At 33.4% G+C, this 20,000-nt stretch overlaps 2 protein-coding genes across 3 annotated transcripts in view; both read left to right on the top strand.

Moving 5' to 3' along the window:
* Window positions 1-15,806, top strand: part of CFAP206 (cilia and flagella associated protein 206) — a 53,776-nt gene extending 37,970 nt beyond the window's left edge. Inside the window, exons 8-13 of one of the 2 annotated variants that reach the window (XM_003769266.3) lie at window positions 1,462-1,581; window positions 4,546-4,744; window positions 5,723-5,863; window positions 11,306-11,499; window positions 11,923-12,063; window positions 15,554-15,806. In XM_003769266.3, coding sequence (XP_003769314.1) covers window positions 1,462-1,581; window positions 4,546-4,744; window positions 5,723-5,863; window positions 11,306-11,499; window positions 11,923-12,063; window positions 15,554-15,784 — 1,026 coding nt within the window. In that variant the 3' untranslated portion in view covers window positions 15,785-15,806. The remainder of the gene's footprint in view (window positions 1-1,461; window positions 1,582-4,545; window positions 4,745-5,722; window positions 5,864-11,305; window positions 11,500-11,922; window positions 12,064-15,553) is intronic. The other variant, XM_031964544.1, reaches the window with a different exon arrangement.
* The window catches only part of SLC35A1 (solute carrier family 35 member A1), a 49,518-nt gene continuing 45,300 nt past the window's right edge, over window positions 15,783-20,000 (top strand). Inside the window, exon 1 of the mRNA XM_031964545.1 lies at window positions 15,783-15,858. The gene's annotated coding sequence lies outside the window, so the exon portion shown is untranslated. The remainder of the gene's footprint in view (window positions 15,859-20,000) is intronic.

Below are 20,000 nucleotides of genomic sequence, written 5' to 3'. Positions count from 1 at the left end.
GACATCAACAATAAGGTAGCTCAAAAGTAAGATTGGGATAGAGTTAAAGTAAAAATAGTGATTATGTCATATAAATAAGGTGCAGAGGAAGAATAGACACAAAAGCATTAGAGGGGGGAGTTCTGAAAATCAATTCATATTGGGAATAATGAGTTCAATAGGCAACACTACATATATACCATGAAGGATCCCTCCATAATCTATAAAGAAATAAGAGGGAAGGGATAGGTGAATAGGGGAGCAAAAGATGAGGAGAAAAGGCAAGGAAGGGATCCCTGGGTGGGGGGAGTAGGTTATAGCAAAGCAAGTTAAGAAGCAGAATTAAAGCACAGAGTCAGCAGGGATAGGAAACATATGGGTGTATAGGTTGGGGGGAGATATATGTATATGTATATATATATATATATATATACTACATGTATATATATAAATATATCCTTTCTTAACTATAGCCTACTTAGGGAATAGTGGTGGGGGGGATGAAAGAGGGAAAAAAAGAATAAAGTAAAAAAGGTGCATAGTAGGGAACAAAAGAATAGTTTTCAAGCAAGTAAAAAAAGGTGTCTAATGTCCATTCTTCTGGACACATGACAATGTTCTCTTTTGTTTTGTATTCCTTTTCTGTTTTTCTTTTTTAATTCTGCTTTTTTAAAATACAATAAATTTTTTTAAAAGGGAAAAAAGTAACATACTAGTTATAATAATGATTCAATGGGGTGGGGGAGGGTTTAAAAATGGAAAATGTTGTTTTATGAATAACTTTTGTCAACAGGCAAGTCACATTATGGGACTTATGTGAAAATCAGGTTTATTATAAGAGAAATCAACCTGCATGTAGAACCCAAAGTGTTGCCAGTCTTTATAGAAGTTACATTTTTATTATAGTGAGAAAAGTGGAGTAAGGGATACTAGGAAGGGGCATAACCTGGGAGGAGGAATACTGCAGCAAAGGTGGAGAAAAAACCAAGATCATCTTCCACAGGGAGGAGCAAAGTGATGGCAAAAACCTCATTTTTTTCTCTTGAAATCTGATAGACTATGAAGATTAGAAGGATCCACTTATCTGCAAAGGATCCAAGCTACACAAGCATTATCCCAGCCTACCATAGGCTGGCTGATGTTTGTCTTACCTCCCAAGGAGACACAGGGAGTCCCGCTTGGTTGCCACAACAAATTATGTACATGTAAGGAGAGTTTTAACATTGACACATTTAGGGCTTTCTGCATGATCTATGACCAGTGTTTTTGGAAAATATGGCAACTCAAAAAGACAAGTTCAAGAGATCCCTTAACAGCCCTTAGAACTTTCCAGGAGGGTTACATTAGTGTGTCAAGGATTCTTTGTATATAGGAAATGGAAAAGATAAAGAAAGTTTGTATCTAATGAGATGTAGTCCTGCTAATAATGATTCCTTAACTCAAAAAATAATAATCTTAACACAAAGTACTTTGTCTATCCAGTCTGACATAATTACTTGTGCACAAGAAGTTGAAATGATGATAAAGCAATTAGCAGCACAAATGGAACAACTAAAAATGACTGTTCAAGCAAAGACTGCTGTACCAACATCACAAGTCTATGTGAGTATTCCATGTATCAGCTTTTCCTCATTTTAATCAATATCTTGCTTTGAAAGATCTCCTTTAAAAGTATGCTTTTAAAAAGTAATAGAGTACATCTATTGTGTTAAATTACTAAAGATAGGCTCCAACTATTGGTGTGTTTTGGTTCTCTTTTATTTTTTTATTCATTTTTCATTTATACTTTAAATGTTATACTTATATAAGAAAATATATTCCTTTTATATTTTATAATATATAATAATTATTGTAATAATACATGTTAATATTAATGTTATATTTATATTATATTATAATGATATATAATGTACATAATAATATACTACAATAATTTTATATTTTCCTTTTAAAAGCTTCTGCTATATTTAATATCCCTACTTGGAGAGATGTACCTACTTTAGCTAAGAGGGACCTACTGAATAACAACTACAAGCCTGGTCGTGATATATGACTACTATTAGAGATAGTGTAGCACTGAATGCTGATGAAAAAGTATTCATTAGCATTATGGAATTCTAATGTACCAGGAATAGAAAATATTGATCCTTTGTGCATACACACACCTAGTATCTCATTTATCAGATCTCAATTCATCTGCACCATTTTCCTGTGCAAGTTTATAAAGTGATCCTTTGAATGCTTTTTTTGTAAAGATGAACACAATATATGAATGCAGTGCTTTATAGAGCAATAGAGGTCTTAAATTATTTCTGTTCATATTATTTTAAATTAATAGAACAATTTAAGATACCCAATACTTAATTCTGGCTAGGATTGTTTTTTTCTCTCTTTCGTGCCTGCCTTTTCTCTTCCCCTATTAAAAATAGAAAAATGAATTTCTTGTTAAAAATGAAAAAAAAATGGGGCAGTCTAAAAATCTATGTCTCATTTTGTACTCGAGTGATTGCCTTTCTGCTGAGTAACATGCTCCATCATTGATCATGTGGAATCATGGTTGGTCATCACATTCATCAGAGTTCTAGTGTTTCAAAGTTGTTTCATCTTTATAGTTTTGTTATTTTTGTATAAATTATTCTCTTGGTCCTGCTTACTCCACTCTGTATCAATTCAAATAAATCTTCACAAGTTTTTTTTTCAATAAACAATTTTTTTCCCTCCTTCCTACCACTCACTGCATCAACCTCTGGGGGAAAAAAAGAAATGAAAAATCCTTGTGACAACTATGCCTTGTCAAATAAAACAAATTTCCTCATATCTGGTCAGGATTATTAAACTTAAAATGTGTGGAAAATTTTTTAAAAAATTTTTTAGTTCATTTAGTATCAGTCCAGATACATACAGATTGGTTTGAAACCTAGAGGAGCCTTATTATAGAAAGGAAGGATCAGGAATTATTTTTCACACTCTTTAATTAAAAAAAAAAAAACTATAGAGCTGCAGAGAAGCCTGCCTTGTATCTAAAATACCACTCTAAAAAGGGTAATAGAAAAGTATACCATGTACTCAGTGTCCATTATGGACCAGATATAAGATAGTTATTTATTTCCTCCACAAAAAAAGAAATGCTTTACATTTACAAGGCCCAAAGGCATGTATTAACAGAACTTTAGTAGTAGCAGCAATGTAACTACCTTCTCAACAGATAGAGACTTAAAACCTTTAAAATATAAAGCAGTTTTTATCACTACTAAATCATCATTTCACATTTCACCTTGGTTCTCACACTGTCCAATCAGTTCCCTCAAAGTTCATGTTATCCAGACCTGGGATGACTTGTGTTCATCTTTTCCTTCAAACAGTATAATAGATATAGAGAGGGCATCTGATAAAATATAGTTGGCATCCACTGAGCACCCCGGATCTCTTGACCTCTTGAACTCACAAGAATTGAATTCAGTCTCCAAAGCTATACAAGTTAATCTTATGATTGATCACATTCAATGTTCTGGACAGATACAATTAGTTTCAGAGAGACATGCATTGATACTTATAAGCAAATAATCACAGAAATGCTCCTAAAGCTGTAAGCAAGGAGGTCCCCAGTTCATAATCTCACAAATGTTTCTGCTTTTGTTAAGGTAGGGAAGCTGAACTGGGAGAAATGGCAAAGAATCAGCTGCAGTCAAAAGTTCTGAAAAAGGATGCCAGCTAATGAGATTGTGAAAGTGAACACAATAAAACAGGGGAGAAAGAAACTTTCCTTTCTAGTTCTTTGAATTCATTTTTCTCATGAATTTGTTAAACCTTTTGCAGTAAATGAATTAATGATTTATTTTAAAATTTTATGTATTTACATGAACTGATGCTGAGTGAGCAGAACCCAGGAGAATACTGTGCACAATAACAGCAAGGTTATGTGATGATTAACTATGATAAATTTAGCTCTTCAGTGATCCAAGACAATTCCAAATGACTTGGGATGGAAAATGCCATCTGCATCCAGAAGGAAAACTATGGAAACTTAATGCAGATTAAAGCATGCTATTTTCACCTTTTTTTTGTTGTTTACTTTTTCCTTCTCATGTTTTTCCTTCTTTTGTTCTGATTTTTCTTTCACAACATGACAATTATGGAAATATGTTTTAAAATGATTGTATGTGTAGAACTTAAAGTAAGTTGCTTACTGCCTTGAAGAGAGAAGGGAGTTATTAAGAGAGGAAATAAGAAGAGCTTTAGAACTGAAAATCTTGTAAAAATGAATGTTGAAAATTATCTTTACATAAAATTGGAAAAATAAAATATTATTGAGAAAAAAGTATATGTATTTAAATAAAATTTATTAAATTAAAATATGATAAAATGGAACTTTTTAATGTATATGGACCAGATTTTGTGCATATGATGTTGGCATAGGTTTTTTTTTTTAAGTTTTTAAAAATATACCTAAAAGCAAAATTTGACTATTTGCAAATGAGAGGGTTTTTAAAATTTTTTTCAATGATACAATTTTAAGTTGTAATCTTATTATAACTAAGTTAATTGTTCCTTCTCTTTCCTCTTCAGCCTGTATTTATTGCACTTTCTGGCTTGTGGTCCAGCTTTCAGGATGAAACTGTATTGCTTAGTGTTCTAAGTAATTTAACCACTCACCTTGGACCATTCCTAGGATCTCATGAAGAACTCTTTAGTGAGCAAATAATTCAAAACTATCTTGAAGAAGTGGAAATAAAAACTGATGTGTTTCGGATAAAAGAAAGCATGGGTATAAATAATTTCTACTTCTCTTTCTCTTTTAAAAATTTCAACCTAAATTTACCAATCTCTTTTCCTCCAGTCTTCTCTTAAAGAAATTAAAATTTGTTATAAAATACTATTTTTGAAGAGAGTATACTTATCATCCAACCACACTGTAAAGGTATGAGAATTTAAGATACAACCAATGGTATCCACTTGAATTTATTTATTAATCTAAGTTCAAATTAAGTATTTAAATGTATCTTTTAATTTTCAAAGAAAGTCTAACTGGTTCATCAGTCACTTTTATTTTGTTAGCTAAACTGTTTAAAGAGCCAAAGAGTATAATTGTAATACATTTGTGGGAAATGTTCATATTATCGATTGATTGGTACTAATGCCTTTCTGTTTAAAATGGAAATAGGTAATCATTCCCAAACTTATACTGAAATATTTTATTTGAATTAAAATATAAAATTAAAATAAAAGCCAGCCAAATTCATTAACCCAAACTAGTTCTTTTTTGCATAAAAATTGATTCTAAATATGAAATTGTTATAAATAATTTAAAATAACATTGGCAGATTAATCATAAATGGCTAATATGTTGCAATTGTACATACTAGAAAATACAAAATATGAATTTATATCTCCTTATATAATATTTAATGAATCTCATAATTAGTGGATAAGTTGTTGAGCAAAAGTTGAAATAATCATGAGTAATATATTTGATCTTCTGGAAAAATAAAACTGAAAGATTAAAAAAAATTAAATTTCATACAAAAGAATTTTAAACCTAGAAGGGGCCTTAGCCATCATTGTGTTTTGTTTAGCCATCACTTTTGTTTTGCATGTGAGAAAAGTGAAATTGGATAAGTCTGGATGAGCTAAAGGTCCCACAGATAGTTTTGTTTAATTTCCCAAATGTAATCAAAGGAATAAGAAAAAAATACATACATACATACATATATATATATATTTTTTTTTCTATGTTTTGCTTTAGGAACCAGAGTAAATGTAGGTGATTTCAAGAAAGTAGATTGGCTTTTCCCAGAAACTACAGCAAATTTTGACAAATTGCCAATTCAATACCGGGGATTTTGTGGTTATACGCTTGCTGTAACAGATGGATTGCTCCTTCCAGGTACGTACTTGAAAATAAGCATAATCATACAGGTATTTGCATATAACACTTTACATATATTATCTCACTTGATCCTCACAATAGCAATATGTGAGAAAAATACTACAGGTATTTGTATCCTATGGAAGACGTGGTTTAAATGTCAGGAGTATCAAGGAAATGAAAATCTAGGCATGAAAGCAAAAAGAATTTTCATTGAATATGATCAGCTCATATTTTCAGCAACAAAAGAAGTCTGGTATAAGATTTCCCTTTCCCTTCCTCTTCCCCCTCATCTTTCCCTTTTCCTTTTCTACCCCTACTCTTTCCCACTTCCTTCCCTTTTCTTTCCCTTCTATTCTTAGAGTTTAGTTGAATTTATATAAACCATAGCTCTAAAGAAATATGACTGTCACACTGCAAAAGTAGTATTTCACAAATGTTTTGGGAAATGGAACATTATAATTCCCAAAGTTATTATTTGAAAGGATAATATTCATTTTGATATTTAAATTCTGGTATTTAAAAAAATCTGACATATTAGGTTACATTTTATTTATAAAGATATTTTTATAGGTCATGTTCCAATAAGGAATCCAAAGTTTTACTGTTTGAAATTTTAAAAGAATATGTACATTAATGGAAATTGTATTTGAAACTTATAGGGGTTGAACTTTCTCACAACATTACAATAAACAAATGAAGAGTAATGTTTTACACACTGTGCTTATTAAATTTCTTATGATAAAAAAAACTTCTAGGACTAAAAGCACTTCACTCTTGTTCTTTCTATTCACTTTGTCTACCGTGGCTCTTGAATAAAGTTTGTCTTTTCTTTATTCTTTGTATTTGTGCCTTATCACATAATTGGATATCATATTTTTCTTTATCATCATTATTACTGTGATTGAAAAGAGAAGTTGCTATAGTCACACAAACTGTAAAATATGTTAGTTGTACTGAATTTATAGTTGAAATTTTTATTATTTTTAGATCAGTTAATTATTTGTAATATTGACTAGCTATCAAGAAAACAGATGTAATTCTGATCCACAGACCTGCAGAAAAACAAAGTAATTTTGTTTGGAAATTTCATTTGGAAAATTTTAGTTTGTTCTGTGAATAGGCAGGAAGATAACATAGAGGATAATTCAGAGAAATCTATATAGATAATGAATAGTAAAGAGAAAAGGGAATATATACAGATAGAGAGGTATCACTCAGGTCCCCAAGGTAGAACTCTTTTTCCATTTCTGGGCCTGAGAAGACTTAGGTCCTGGAGGATTTTGACCTAAATAAAAGTCAGTCTGTCTGTCTGTCTGTCTCTCTCTCTCTCTCTCTCTCTCTCCCCCCTCTCATCTCATCAAACCTCTTAAATAAAATTTAGCAGTGTTTTCATATTTAGGTTCTCCCCTGAAAGAGGTCCACAAGATGTCTTTTAGAAAAGAGTACTGCAGCAAAATAACTGTTTGGACATGTATACTTATATTGTATTTAATTTATACTTTTACATATTTAACATGTATTGGTCAACCTGCCATCTGGGGGAGTGGGTGGGGGGAAAGAGGGGAAAAATTGGAACAAAAGGTTTGGCAATTGTCAATGCTGTAAAATTATCCATGCATATAACTTGTAAATAAAAAGCTATAATTTAAAAAAAAAAGAGTACTGATAAATGTGGAGATCAATTAACCAATGAAGATTTATTAAATGTGTACTAATGCTTGCTCCTTGGAAGGAAAGCTATGGCAAATCTGGATAGAATAGTAAAAAACAGAGATATCATCTTGATGACAAAGGTCCATGTCTGTAAAGGTTCTTTAAATGGCCCAGCACAGTGCAACAGGAGGTTTGAGTGGCTGGGAAGTAATTTTCTATGGCTAGAGACTGCCCCATGGAGCGGGATCCTAGTCATATCAAGATACCTTCGTAACGGGAGATGGCTCTCTCACTGATTGGCTGTGTGTGTGACCTCACAGACCCTTTTAAAGCCCACTGCCAGCAGGAGATCGGTCTCTTTATCCTGGGGTAGCTGAGCCGAGTGGATGGACAGCCAAGAGAGGTAAGGAGCTTGATAATGAACACGTGGGTCTCTAGACCATGTGTTCACTAGGGAGTTAACAAGTCAGGGCAATATGTGAGCAAGTATAATAAAGGCTTTAAGTTTGCACATGGCTGTTCTTGAGCACGCTATCAATTATTAAACTACAATTCAAGAAATCATAGCCAAAAATCTCTGAAGGCCTCAGAGGAAGTGAGACAGGTAGAATTAGTTGATACTACAACAGTTAGTGGCCAGAGATACCTTGATGCCCTGGAAATTAGGAGAGATTGGCAATGTGAAATATCAGGTAACGCTAGGGCTTTCACAGATGAAGTGACTGCCCAGGATTAAGTAATAAAATAATATTTTACACAAAACATCAATAGCAAATTTTTCTATTTAGGCCAGAAACCCTAAGTGTCTCTCCTGGTTAATTTTTTTTACTAGGTAAAAAAGACTATTCTTTGCCTCATTTCTTACCAAGCTTTAATCACTGAATAGGTATTGTCTCAGAAAAACTTAATTCCTTTAAAGAAAGACCTTAAAAAGGCAAAGATGTCCTAGTGTATCCAGGACTATCAACAGTTGTCTTCATCTATATTTTGTCACTGATCCCAAATGTCTCTGAAGGAAAGAGTAGGGTTGGTGACTTTGCACAACCCTGCCTCACTTAATTCCAACTCACTTGCAAATCATGACATCACCTTCCTGATGCATTGTTCCTCTTCAAGAAAGAAGGCCAAACAACAACAAAACAATAACAACAATAACAACAACGTCAACGTTTCCCCCCCCCCTCCCCAGTACAAATATATGACCATAAAAAGTTGGACTATAAGGAAAGTTGAACACTGCAGCATCAGTGCTTTTGAATTGTGGTACTAGAGAAGATTTTTGAGAGTTCCTTGGACAGTAAGGAGACAAAATCAATATTCAAAGAAATTAACTCCGACTGTTAATTTGAAAGATAAATACTCAAAATTCATTGGGAAAGATTTTGATGCTGGGAAAGATTGAAGGCAAAAGGGAAGGGAATGATAAAGGGTGAGATGAATAGATAGTGTCATGGAAGCAATGGACATAATTTAGACAGACTTTAAGAGATAGTGAAGAACAGAAGGGTCTGGTATCTTTTATCAACAGGGTCATGAAGAGTCAGATACAACCAAACAAGTGAACAACTGCAACAACACAGTGTCAGGCTTTATTTTGAAAATATGAAAACAAAAGTGAAATAGTCTTTTAACTCAAGGAGGGAGTGAAAGAAGCCAAATCTTGAAGGAAATGTGAGATTATAAGAGGTAGAAATAATGGAGAACATTCTTGGCAATAGAGGGCAGTTAATGCAAAGATACAGCAACGGGAGATGGAGAATTCTGTATGAGGATCAGCAAAGAAGGCCAATATGGCTGGACCACAGAGCATTGGGTGATGGTAGTGGTGGGAAAATACATAAGAAGATTAAAAAAAGAAGAGATAAGGTTGTAAAAACTTTGAATACCAAGTAGAATAGGAGGTAATAAAGTGTCCCTGGAGTTTATTTAAGGGATTATATGGTTAGACTTGTGTATTAGAGAAATAATTCTGTATGGTATATGAATGTTATGGAAAATTATTGTTCTATAAGAAATGATCATGAGGATGATTTTAGAAAGGCCTGGAGAGACTTAACTTACACTAAGTGAAATGAGCAGAACAAGAAGATCATTGTACATGACAACATCCATATTATACAATGATCAATTCTGATGAATCTTTCCAACAACAAGATGATTGATGCCAGTTCCAATGATCTTGTGATGAAGAGAGACATTTATGCCCAGAGAGAGGACTGTAGGAACTGAATGTGGATCACAACATAACATTCTCCTTCTTTTTTTTGTTGTTTGCTTGCTCATTTATTTTCTTTTTCTTACTCATTTTTCTTACTCATTTACTTTCTTTTTTTTTTTTGTTTTCTTACTCATTTACTTTCTTTTTTTGATCTAATTTTTCTTGTGCAGCAAGAGAATTGTATGAATATGTTTGTACATATTGGATTTAACATATATTTTTAACATGTTTAACATATATTGAATTGCTTGCCATCTAGGGGAAGGGGGGGAGGGAAGGAGGAGAAAATCTGAAACAAATCTGAAACTATGCAAACTATATCAAATTATCTGTGCATATGTTTTGAAAATAAAAAGCTTTATAAAAAATAAGAAATAACTGGTGTCTGGCTGGAGGATAGAATGGAATGGAGTGAGGGAGGAGAACCAATTAGAAAGCTATTGCAGTAACATAGGTGAGAGATGATAATGGCCTGAACTAAGGCGGTATTTGTGTGTGAGTGGAGAAATGTGGCCATATGTGAGAAATGTGAAGATAGAAATATCAAAATAGGGTAATTGATTCAGTAAATATAGGTAGGATTGTGGGTAAGGAGTTGAGAATGACAGTAAGATTTTGAGTCAGGGTAGCTAAAAGGAAGGACACTAGCTAAGTATAATGAATAACTTTTCACCAGCATACATATTGCAAAATGGAAGGGGTTGCCCAAAAGGTAGAAAATATAGTTTAGATTCAAGATGCAATAGATGGGGCATCTAGGTGGCACAATGGATAGAGCAACCCTGAAGTCAGGAGGACCTGAGTTCAAATCTGATCTCAGACACTTAACACTTCCTGGTTGTGTGACCCTGGGCAAGTCACTTAACCCCAATTGCCTCAGCAAAAAGCAAAACAAAAAACAAACAAACAAACAAACTTAGAATCAATTGTATGACATGGGAGACACTGGCATAAAACTGCCCAATGTGGCATGCCCTCAACAGAGAAGGTGCTGTGCTCTATGAACAAAGCAGAATTGAATTTAGCTTAGAAGAAACATAAGACTCTCAAAGTTAGAGTAGCCATCCCAAATATTCATATGGATTATTTGTATCCAACATGTGGTAAAGCATTCTGAGTTTATATGAGTCATATAAACTCAGAATGCTTTATATAAACATATATCAGCCATAGTCTGACACACTGTAACTCTACTTTAACTTAGCAATGTCATCTTGGTTCTCTTTGATAATATACAACAACTGAAAAACAGTATTGTTGTAAATATTTGAGCCAGAGGCTTGTAGACTATTTGTCCTGGGGTTTTATTCAAGGGATCACTAGATAGGGTAGAAATTTGGATTAAGTGACCTCTAGGGTCTTTTCTAAAATGAAGACTCTTAAGTATTTGTTTCAAGAAGAACATTACCTCCTAGTGTTTAAAGTAGGTTAGCAGATATTTGAAAAATGTTATAAAATTCTAAATAAAAAAATTAAAAACATATAAGAAACATGATTTTTAAAATATAGTCTATTAAAGTAGCATCTTATGTAAATACAATAATATTTTTTGCTTAATAATTTATTTTCTTGTCTTTATTTTTAAGGAAACCCAACTATTGGAATTTTGAAACATAAAGACAGATATTACACTTTCAATTCCAAAGAAGCTGCATATGCTTTTGCAGACAATCCAAATAAATACATCGAGATGATTGGAGAAAAAGCAAAAAAAAGTGCAGAATTAATTCAACTATTAGAACTTCATCAGCAATTTGAAACTGTGATTCCATATTCACAGGTAAATGCTATTGACTACCCATACTAAGGTAGAAGTAGAGGAATCCTTTACTGACTATAGGAAATACTACATTTCTTATTATAATGGTGTTTTCTTCCTGATAGAAAATTTTTATTCTAGTAGTCTTTTCTTATAACTTCATATCTACCCAATTGTCTCCATCATCTTGGGTATGACAGATTTTGCTAAAAGTTAAAATTCTTGGACTACTTTATAAACTGGCTCTGCTTGATATCCTTCCAGATGTTTTTCTCTCTATTTCTCTTTTCATCTAAAAAAATTGGTTTATATGCCTTTTCTGTAGGTTTTTTAAAACAAGTATATTTTCAATTTATTAATTTATCTTATTTTTCCTAGACATATACTATTCATTAAATGAAACATACACTTATATATACTAATGACAACTCTCCATTTCTTCAGGTCAAAATGATTGATAAACACATAAAACCAATAACAAGATGTGAAAGTAGCACACAGACAGATACACACATAATGCAGCCAACAATTGAAAAAGGTTATGAATGGAATGAATGGGAACTGAGAAGAAAAGCTATAAAACTGGTTTGTAGCAATGTTATCTAAAAAAGTATTTTTCTGAGTTCATTAAAAAATTGGGGGAGAGACAGAAGTGAAAGTTGAGCTACCCTCCAAAAAATCCTGTTTTTTAGAATTTTTAGAGGACTAAATGAAATTATTTCAGCAAACCAATATAAGATACACTGAGAGTTCTTTTCTAATTTATAACTAATTATACAGTATTTTACAACTAAAGTTTTCCTTCTGACAAGTAGGTAGAAGCCCAACATTGCTTTCTACCACCCGTGAATGAACAGGGACTAAATCTTGGCTCTCGTATTTAAAGTATGCCAACTCACTTCTATCATGTCTTATTTAAAGCAATTCCCTCCCCTTGTTTTGTAGATAAGGAATTTAATTATAAATCACTTCTAAAGACTTATCCTTACATGTCACTAATAATTTTCTTCATAGGATTCTATGCATATACGTTATATACTCATTGTATTTTCTTTGAAGATACCTATTATCATGAAGATACTATCTCATCTTGGAAAGTGTTAATCAACCTATCAACATAATGTAACAAAACCAACCTATGCTCTTACCTGGAATCTTTATCTGCTGAAGTCACAGCAAACAAGCAATTATTTACACAGCATTTTAGATTTTGGCATTACTATTAGTTAGGTAGTTAACGTTGATTCACAGACTTTTAACTGATTTTCTGTTTTCAAAAGATTTCTTGATGCTTGATTCTTTCCAATTTTAACCTCACTTAGAGCCGATTTTTCCCATGGATTTCATACTTTACATTTTTTTTTTTTTCAGTTCACTCTCTTCCCTCTCATCTTTTTCCCTACAGATGCCTCTAATGAATGTCCAGTACAGTTTCTGAATATTATGGTGAACTCTTTAAAGAATTCTAAAAGGCTGATTAATAAATCCCTGTTAGGTGATGTTTGGTTTTGTTACATTATGTTTTTTAGATTTGTAGATTCAATTATCAGAAGTAGATTCACTTCTCCAAATGTCATCCTGTAGTTGAGGTGCCCTGCACTCCACTGGTGTGGCTGTGTGATCTGAGCTACCTGGCTCTAAGTGGTAAGGGAAAGAAGAATAATTGTAGAGGGATGCAGAGGTGTGAGACAGAAAAATAAAAATCACACATGCATTTATATATATATATGTAAAGTTTGTATTGAGACAGCTAGACAGTAGTAACACTAAATTTAATAATAATAAATTATATATATATATATGTATATATATATATATAGTGCTTTAATGTTTTCAGAATTCTTTGCTTAAATTGTCTCCTTTGATTCTTACAACAACCTTATGAAAGTTATTTATCCCAATATAGGCTAAAAGATGAGACTGCAAGAAGTTAAAGTGACAAGACCAGAATCATGTAACTTAGTTTCTGAGGCTGGATCTGAACTCAGATCTTTCTGCTTCCAAGTCCGGAACTCTATTCACTTCTCCATAATAAAACTTACAGAACTAAATTTTTAAGAAAAAAAAGTTAAATTTGGTATTTTTCTTGTTAATCTTTCTTCAGAATGTTCTATTTACTGCACTAACTAGCTGCCTCTTAGTACACTTTTGAAGATCTATCCACTAATTCCTCTAGCAGCACATTCTCTAGATAAGTCAAATTGCTAAGAAATTTCCCCTTATGTTTAGCCTAAATCTACCTCTCTGTAACTCATTTTTTGTTCCTGGTTCTGCCCTTTGAAGTCAGTCAGGACAAGCAGTTCTTCAAATGTTGGAAGTAGTTACTATAATACCCTAGCTCTTTTTCAGACTAAACTTTTCTATATTTTTCAACAGTCATTATAGCTTTATCCCCCTCATCATTGTGATTGTCAACCCATGATTACTTTCTGTCTTGTTCTTCCTAAAAAAGTGATGTACACAACCCAATGCAGTATTGGCAGTCCTAGGCTGGCAAATCTGGAGAATATTAACTGATATTATAATGCCTAGATTTCAGATGTTGCCTAAGGCAGAGAACTAGAGGATTATTACTTCTCTCATTGTGAGTACTATTACAACATTAAAGAATCATTTCTGGGTTGGGCCACAGATCCCATTCCCTTCTATATTAAAGAAATGTATAAATGGACCCTTTTGCTCTGGGTCCATTCATATGGTTAGGGCAAGATTCAGTTCTGAGGGATCCTGATCTCTATGAAAGGGAAGCTAGCTTACTTTTTCTTATGCTTTTTTGGTTTGTTAAACTCCTATCTTAGATTCCAGGGAGAAATTAGAGAACACCTATGATTAAAATAGAGAGATAGAAGGGCATATACATAAGGAATGTAAGTGATTAGGCCACATGTATACAAAGCTACTGGAAAACTTATGTGAGAAATGGCAATCTCCCGAGGATAGCATTCTTTATTTATAGCAAGATTTCTGCTTTTTTTTTTTTTTTAACAAAATGATACTATGATACTACACACACACATACATACAATCACACATACATTCAACCTTTTTGTGCTCTTAATTTTGTCATCCTCAATTCATTTTGAACTTTAGTGATTCTGACATTCTCCTAGTTCTATGTGGTACTTTTCTATTCATTCTCCATTACCTGCTCTTGCTATCCATCTTCTGAACAAATCTTTTAAAAAGTCAAGTTGGTAAATAAAAGGCTATTAAATAAAAAAAAAAAGTCAAGTTGGTTAATGCATTTCCATATTGTTCTCTTTAGGTAGTGGTACATTTTCTTCCTCAATATATTTTGTCTTTCTTTAGAATTTCAATACTGAGAGTTTTTTATTCTTCCTGGATTGACTTCCTCTGTAGACTTTTAGTCATGGAACTCTTTTAATCTATGTAGCTTTACATTCATTTATTCATTCATTTTTAATTCTTTGAAAGCTATTGTCCAAAAAAATTATCACAGATTCTAAAATGAGATGTTTGCTTTCCCATTATGGTTTTCATTGTTTGTGTCCTAGTAACAAGTTCTTATTTTTTGTGTGTGAGAATCATGGCTAGAAGTTGCCCTAATTGTTCATTCCATTTTATATTGGATACGTTATTAATAAAGCTAAAAAATCAGGTATTCTCTAACAGCAAATTGACAGAGATGGTAGACAACAGATGTTTGGATAGTTAAAGTTCCTCATTGGTATATATCATGACTCTGACATATCATTTAAGTTCCAAACCATATGAATGGAAAAATTCTAGAGGCTAAACTTTGTGTAAAAAAAAAAATCTTAATATGTAAGGTATGATTTTTCTGATTTCTAAGGAAAGGAATATTTTATTAAAATTTATTTAATGTTATATTCAAAGATATGTTATTTTTTAAATATTCATTTTTGTTACTGTTGCTTCTGTACAGATCTGAGGTCCTAGAGAAAATCTGATGGCAAAAATGAATGCTAATAAGTAAATCTGTGTTAAAAATATATGTAAACAATCATAAATCAGACTGGTTACAACTAGTAGGTAATAATGCTTGTATGAGTTTTGAAGAAATGTTCATTCTTCCCTATTCTCATTTTTTTAGGCTAATTTGCGTCAAAAACTCACCCATTCAGTACAAACCAACCTTAGTCACATGAGAAGAGAAAATTCAACACAGGTATACCTATTAAAGTCAACTGGCACACAGACCAAGAAAGAAAATGGTAGCAGAGTACCCAGGCCCCAGATTTATATAGCTGGTCTCCGAGGCAATTGTGCAGCATCACGCCATGCAGTCAAAGTAAACTTAACAAGAGCTGTTGATGAAACCTAATTGGAGAATACATTTTAAAACTAGATATCATACAATGATTTATAGTAAATATTCAAACAAACATATATAAATAGGTAAGTTTGGGGGCATCTATTATTATTATTATTATTATATAATATTCCTTAGATTTTCAGCTACATTCATTCACCATAAAACTATGTTGCTAGAAATTCAGTTTTTTTTCTTGTAACGTGTCATTCTATTAAATTGGAAAGCAAAATTCTTTGTTTATACGTTTTGTTATAAGAAGTGTCTGGACTTTTAAGAATAAAATAATGAAAGCAACCTATGCTTATTGTAGAATGGTCAACAAATTTACAATATTTCAGTCATTTTTTTAATCTCTTAAGTTTCATTAGCATTTGTAATGCAATAATGTTTATCAATTAATTCAATTAGCATTCCCGTGTGAGCTCCTTGGGATACTCATTACCAACTCACTTTCCCAATTCCAGTCAGTTGCTAAGTCTTTTCAGTTCTACCTCCACACCTCTCACATCCACTCTCTCTTTTTCCATTCACATGACTAGAGCCCTAAATCAGGCCCTCATCAGAGACTGCTAGATAACATAATGTGTTATGGGCCAGAACTTGAAACAAGATGTTGACTCAATGGAATTGATGGAAGCAATGCTTGTGTGCTTGGGTTTACACCTTTAAGAGTTTACACATCAGAGGTCACACATTAGAGCTCACACCTTTGAGAGAGTTTACACATTAGAGCTCACACATTGGAGTTCACAAGTATGGGAGATACACAAAGTTAACTTTGTAACTTTGTGAATTCACACCTCCCATAATCTCACTCCCGGAGGAGGAGTCAACCTTTGAGTTTACCCCTCTAAAAGAGCATAAAAGGAGCTAAGCTCAGTCAGGAGAGGTCAGTTGAAAAAGACTGAAAGCCAGAAGTCAGTGAATTCGGGAGATTGACAAGCTAGAGACTGCAGTTGGGCAGAATGAAGGATTCGGAGGGACAGAACCAAGATTCAGAGAGAGCTGGAGGCTGAAGCTAGCAACAAGAGCTCTTGGAACCAAAGAAAGCTAACTGGGCTATTTTGGAAGAGTCAATAAAAGATTTGAACTTTTATCAGCTGGCTGCATTTGAGGTGATTATTACTCTGAACTGAAACTAAGGCTGCCTCCAGAAAACCTCCCTCGAGAAACCTGCTCCCTCAGAGAGAACCATCATATTCTAGAAAAAAAAAAACACTACAATAATGAATAGAGATTTAAACAGAGGCCACAAAGTTTGCAAGGCAGGATACTATACTATTCCTTTATATAAGTTTTATTATTCCCCCATGGTTGATCAGATAATGAATGTAGGAGGTGGAAGAAACTTTAAAGTCCATCTGATCATATTAATTTTACAGATAAGAAAGCTAAAACTCATGAGCTTTATTATTTTGCAAGGCAATTGGGGTTAAGTGACTTGTCTAATGTCACACAGCTAGTAAGTGTTAAGTGTGAGGTCAAATTTGAACTCAAGTCCTCCTGAATTCAAGGTTGGTACTTTATCTACTGGATCATCTACCTCCTCCAGCCCATGAATTTTAAATGAACTGCCTAAAGTTATATAGTTATAAGTATCAGAGGAAGGTTTTGAACTCAATTCTTTTGATTCTAGAATCAGTATTCTTTCCCACATATTTTATTATAATGCCTCCCTAAGTTTAATGTATTGATTATTTTGCAAAACAACCTCATTGGAATGGGGGAGCAGAAGAGAGGCCCTGTTAGAAGAAAAATAAAAGGATCTTTATGATATGGACTTTGAAAGGAACATATTTTCTTCCCATATCAGGAAGAAGCCCATATAAGAAATTTCCAAGTCCTTGACTATCCTGTTTGTATACAATGATATAAGGATGGAACTTTTCATCTGCCTCCAGTCTATCCCTCCAACTCAGAGCATCTTTAAATAATCTTTGAGATATTGATTAGCATGTATTTAGACAGATCTGGAACCTGGTCAGCTGGGTGGATTCCACTTTGCTCTTCCTTGACACTTTCCTCTGAGCTACCAAACTTCTGCCCTGAGGTTATGTTTCCTCTTTAAATCTGCTCATGAACTATACCATCTTTGCTGAATCCCTTTTGGATTTGTCCACCATGGTTTCATGGTGTCTTTCCTCTCACCCCTTCCCTCCATGCCTCACGATGTCCTTTTCCTTGTTAGAAATAACTCTTTTAGAGTGCTCAACTCCTCTAAGGATTTAGCCTGCCAGTCAACTCATACCTCATAATACATTCCCTTTTTCTTGTTTAGTTGTGAGTACAAGCAGATGAAGATTTCTCAGAGGCTATAGGCCCTTAGGCCTAAGTTTCAAGAAGTTATGTGATATTTATTCTCAGAGAAGTGTAGGGCAGAAGAGGTCAAACCTTAGACCTAAGCTTTGGGAAGTTATGGGACCCACAGGAAGTAAACAACATTGCTGACTATATTGGTCAATGGTTATTTCCTTTTCAGTCCATCCAATGAACCTGTATTTTTTGCTATATAATTCATTCACTGTTTCCAGCTCAGAACCACACACCATGCTAGGCTACTCAATTGGCATTCTTCAACCTCTCCTTGCAAGGAACAAATAAATGCTTTCTATTTGTATCTGAAGATGTCTCTGAGAAGTCAGTTTGGGTAAGGGGGTCTAGTACCCATTCCACACAGTTTATGGGGGCTTGTCTGGGATCTATGGCTTTTCAGAGAGATGGCTGGGGTTCTGATGCAAGGCAGGTGACCAGGTTGGGTTTTCTCTAATCGTCCTTGGGCTCAGACTCTCAGTCTCCCTTTCTGTGAAAAGAAGTACTCAGATGATTTGTGTGTGTGTGTGTGTGTGTGTGTGTGTGTGTGTGTGTGTGTGTGTAAAGTAATTTGGAAGTAAATTTCAACTAAATCAAGGCCTCCATGAGGAGGATAGTGTATAGAGCAAAGAGAGTCTCTTTTTCTTCCCCTTTCCCCTCTTCCCTAACTGGAGCAGGGACACATGGGCAAAGTGGGGGGTAAGAGGGAGGGAATACTCAGTTCAGGTCAATTAGTTGTTTGAGATATGATAGTAAATGTAGTTTTGTGTAAATTATAATCTCTTTGCATTGACTGTTTTTTTTTTTTAATAGCCTTTTATTTACAAGATATATGCATGGGTAACTTTACAGCATTAACAATTGCCAAACCTCTTGTTCCAATTTTTCACCTCTTACCCCTCCACCCCCTCCCCTAGATGGCAGGATGACCAGTAGATGTTAAATATATTAAAATATAAATTAGATACACAATAAGTATACATGACCAAAACGTTATTTTGCTGTACAAAAAGAATCAGACTCTGAAATATTGTACAATTAGCTTGTGAAGGAAATCAAAAATGCAGGTGTCTTTGCATTGACTGTTAACAGAAGATTTAAGAGGGTGGGAATTTTGGGAAAAAACAGAAAAGCACTTGGATGCTTTTAAAACCTGGCAGCAAACAGCCTAGTCTTCAAGCCTTTTCTGATTCACAGAGGAAAGAGAAAAAGATTTGTGTGGACTGGCAAAAACAGTCAAAAGGTAATGGTTTCTTTCTAAAATGTAAAACTAAGGTTTGACTTGTAACTAAAAGTTTGTATCTGCAAATCCCCCGCGCCGCCCCCCCCCAAAAAAAAACCTCATCTGAATCAGGTTTGCACTTTAAAAGCCTGAGGACCTAAGAGTATGCAACTTTGGATTTGGGGGTAGTAAAAGAGAACAAAGAAAGCAGCTATCAATCAAAGAAAGTAAATGGACAGGAAGAGGAGTTTTTCTAGAATTCCTCTTAAATTGTAAATTTGTTAGCTTTCTTAAAACTATTTTATGAGTAAGATTATCAATCTTAAGAAATAACTTGTTTGAATTACATCGGTCCCAATGAAGGAGTGATTTTACTATTTATCCACAACTTTGTAAAGTAGGAACAATTTCTAATAATTGCCTTTTACATCAGAAATGTTGAACTTAAAGCCACCTCCTTAGATATCAAGATGAGTTGTAAATTTTATATGATGAATCTCTTACTATTACAATTATATGAGACAATCACTATTAAATAGTATGTGCTCGAATTGTGAATTTGTTTAAGTACAAAATTTTAGAAATTTGTATGTAAATATTGAAACATTACTACTGGAAATTTAAATCTGTATTTGAATTGATTTTAAGTTAAAAATATAGGTTATTGAAACAGTTTTGGTTAACTTACCTTAA

Source organism: Sarcophilus harrisii, chromosome 4 (assembly GCF_902635505.1).
Source record: "Sarcophilus harrisii chromosome 4, mSarHar1.11, whole genome shotgun sequence".
NCBI classification, from domain to species: Eukaryota; Metazoa; Chordata; class Mammalia; order Dasyuromorphia; family Dasyuridae; genus Sarcophilus; species Sarcophilus harrisii.
The sequence above is the reverse complement of the archived record's forward strand: the minus strand, read 5'-3'. Positions and strand labels throughout refer to the sequence as shown.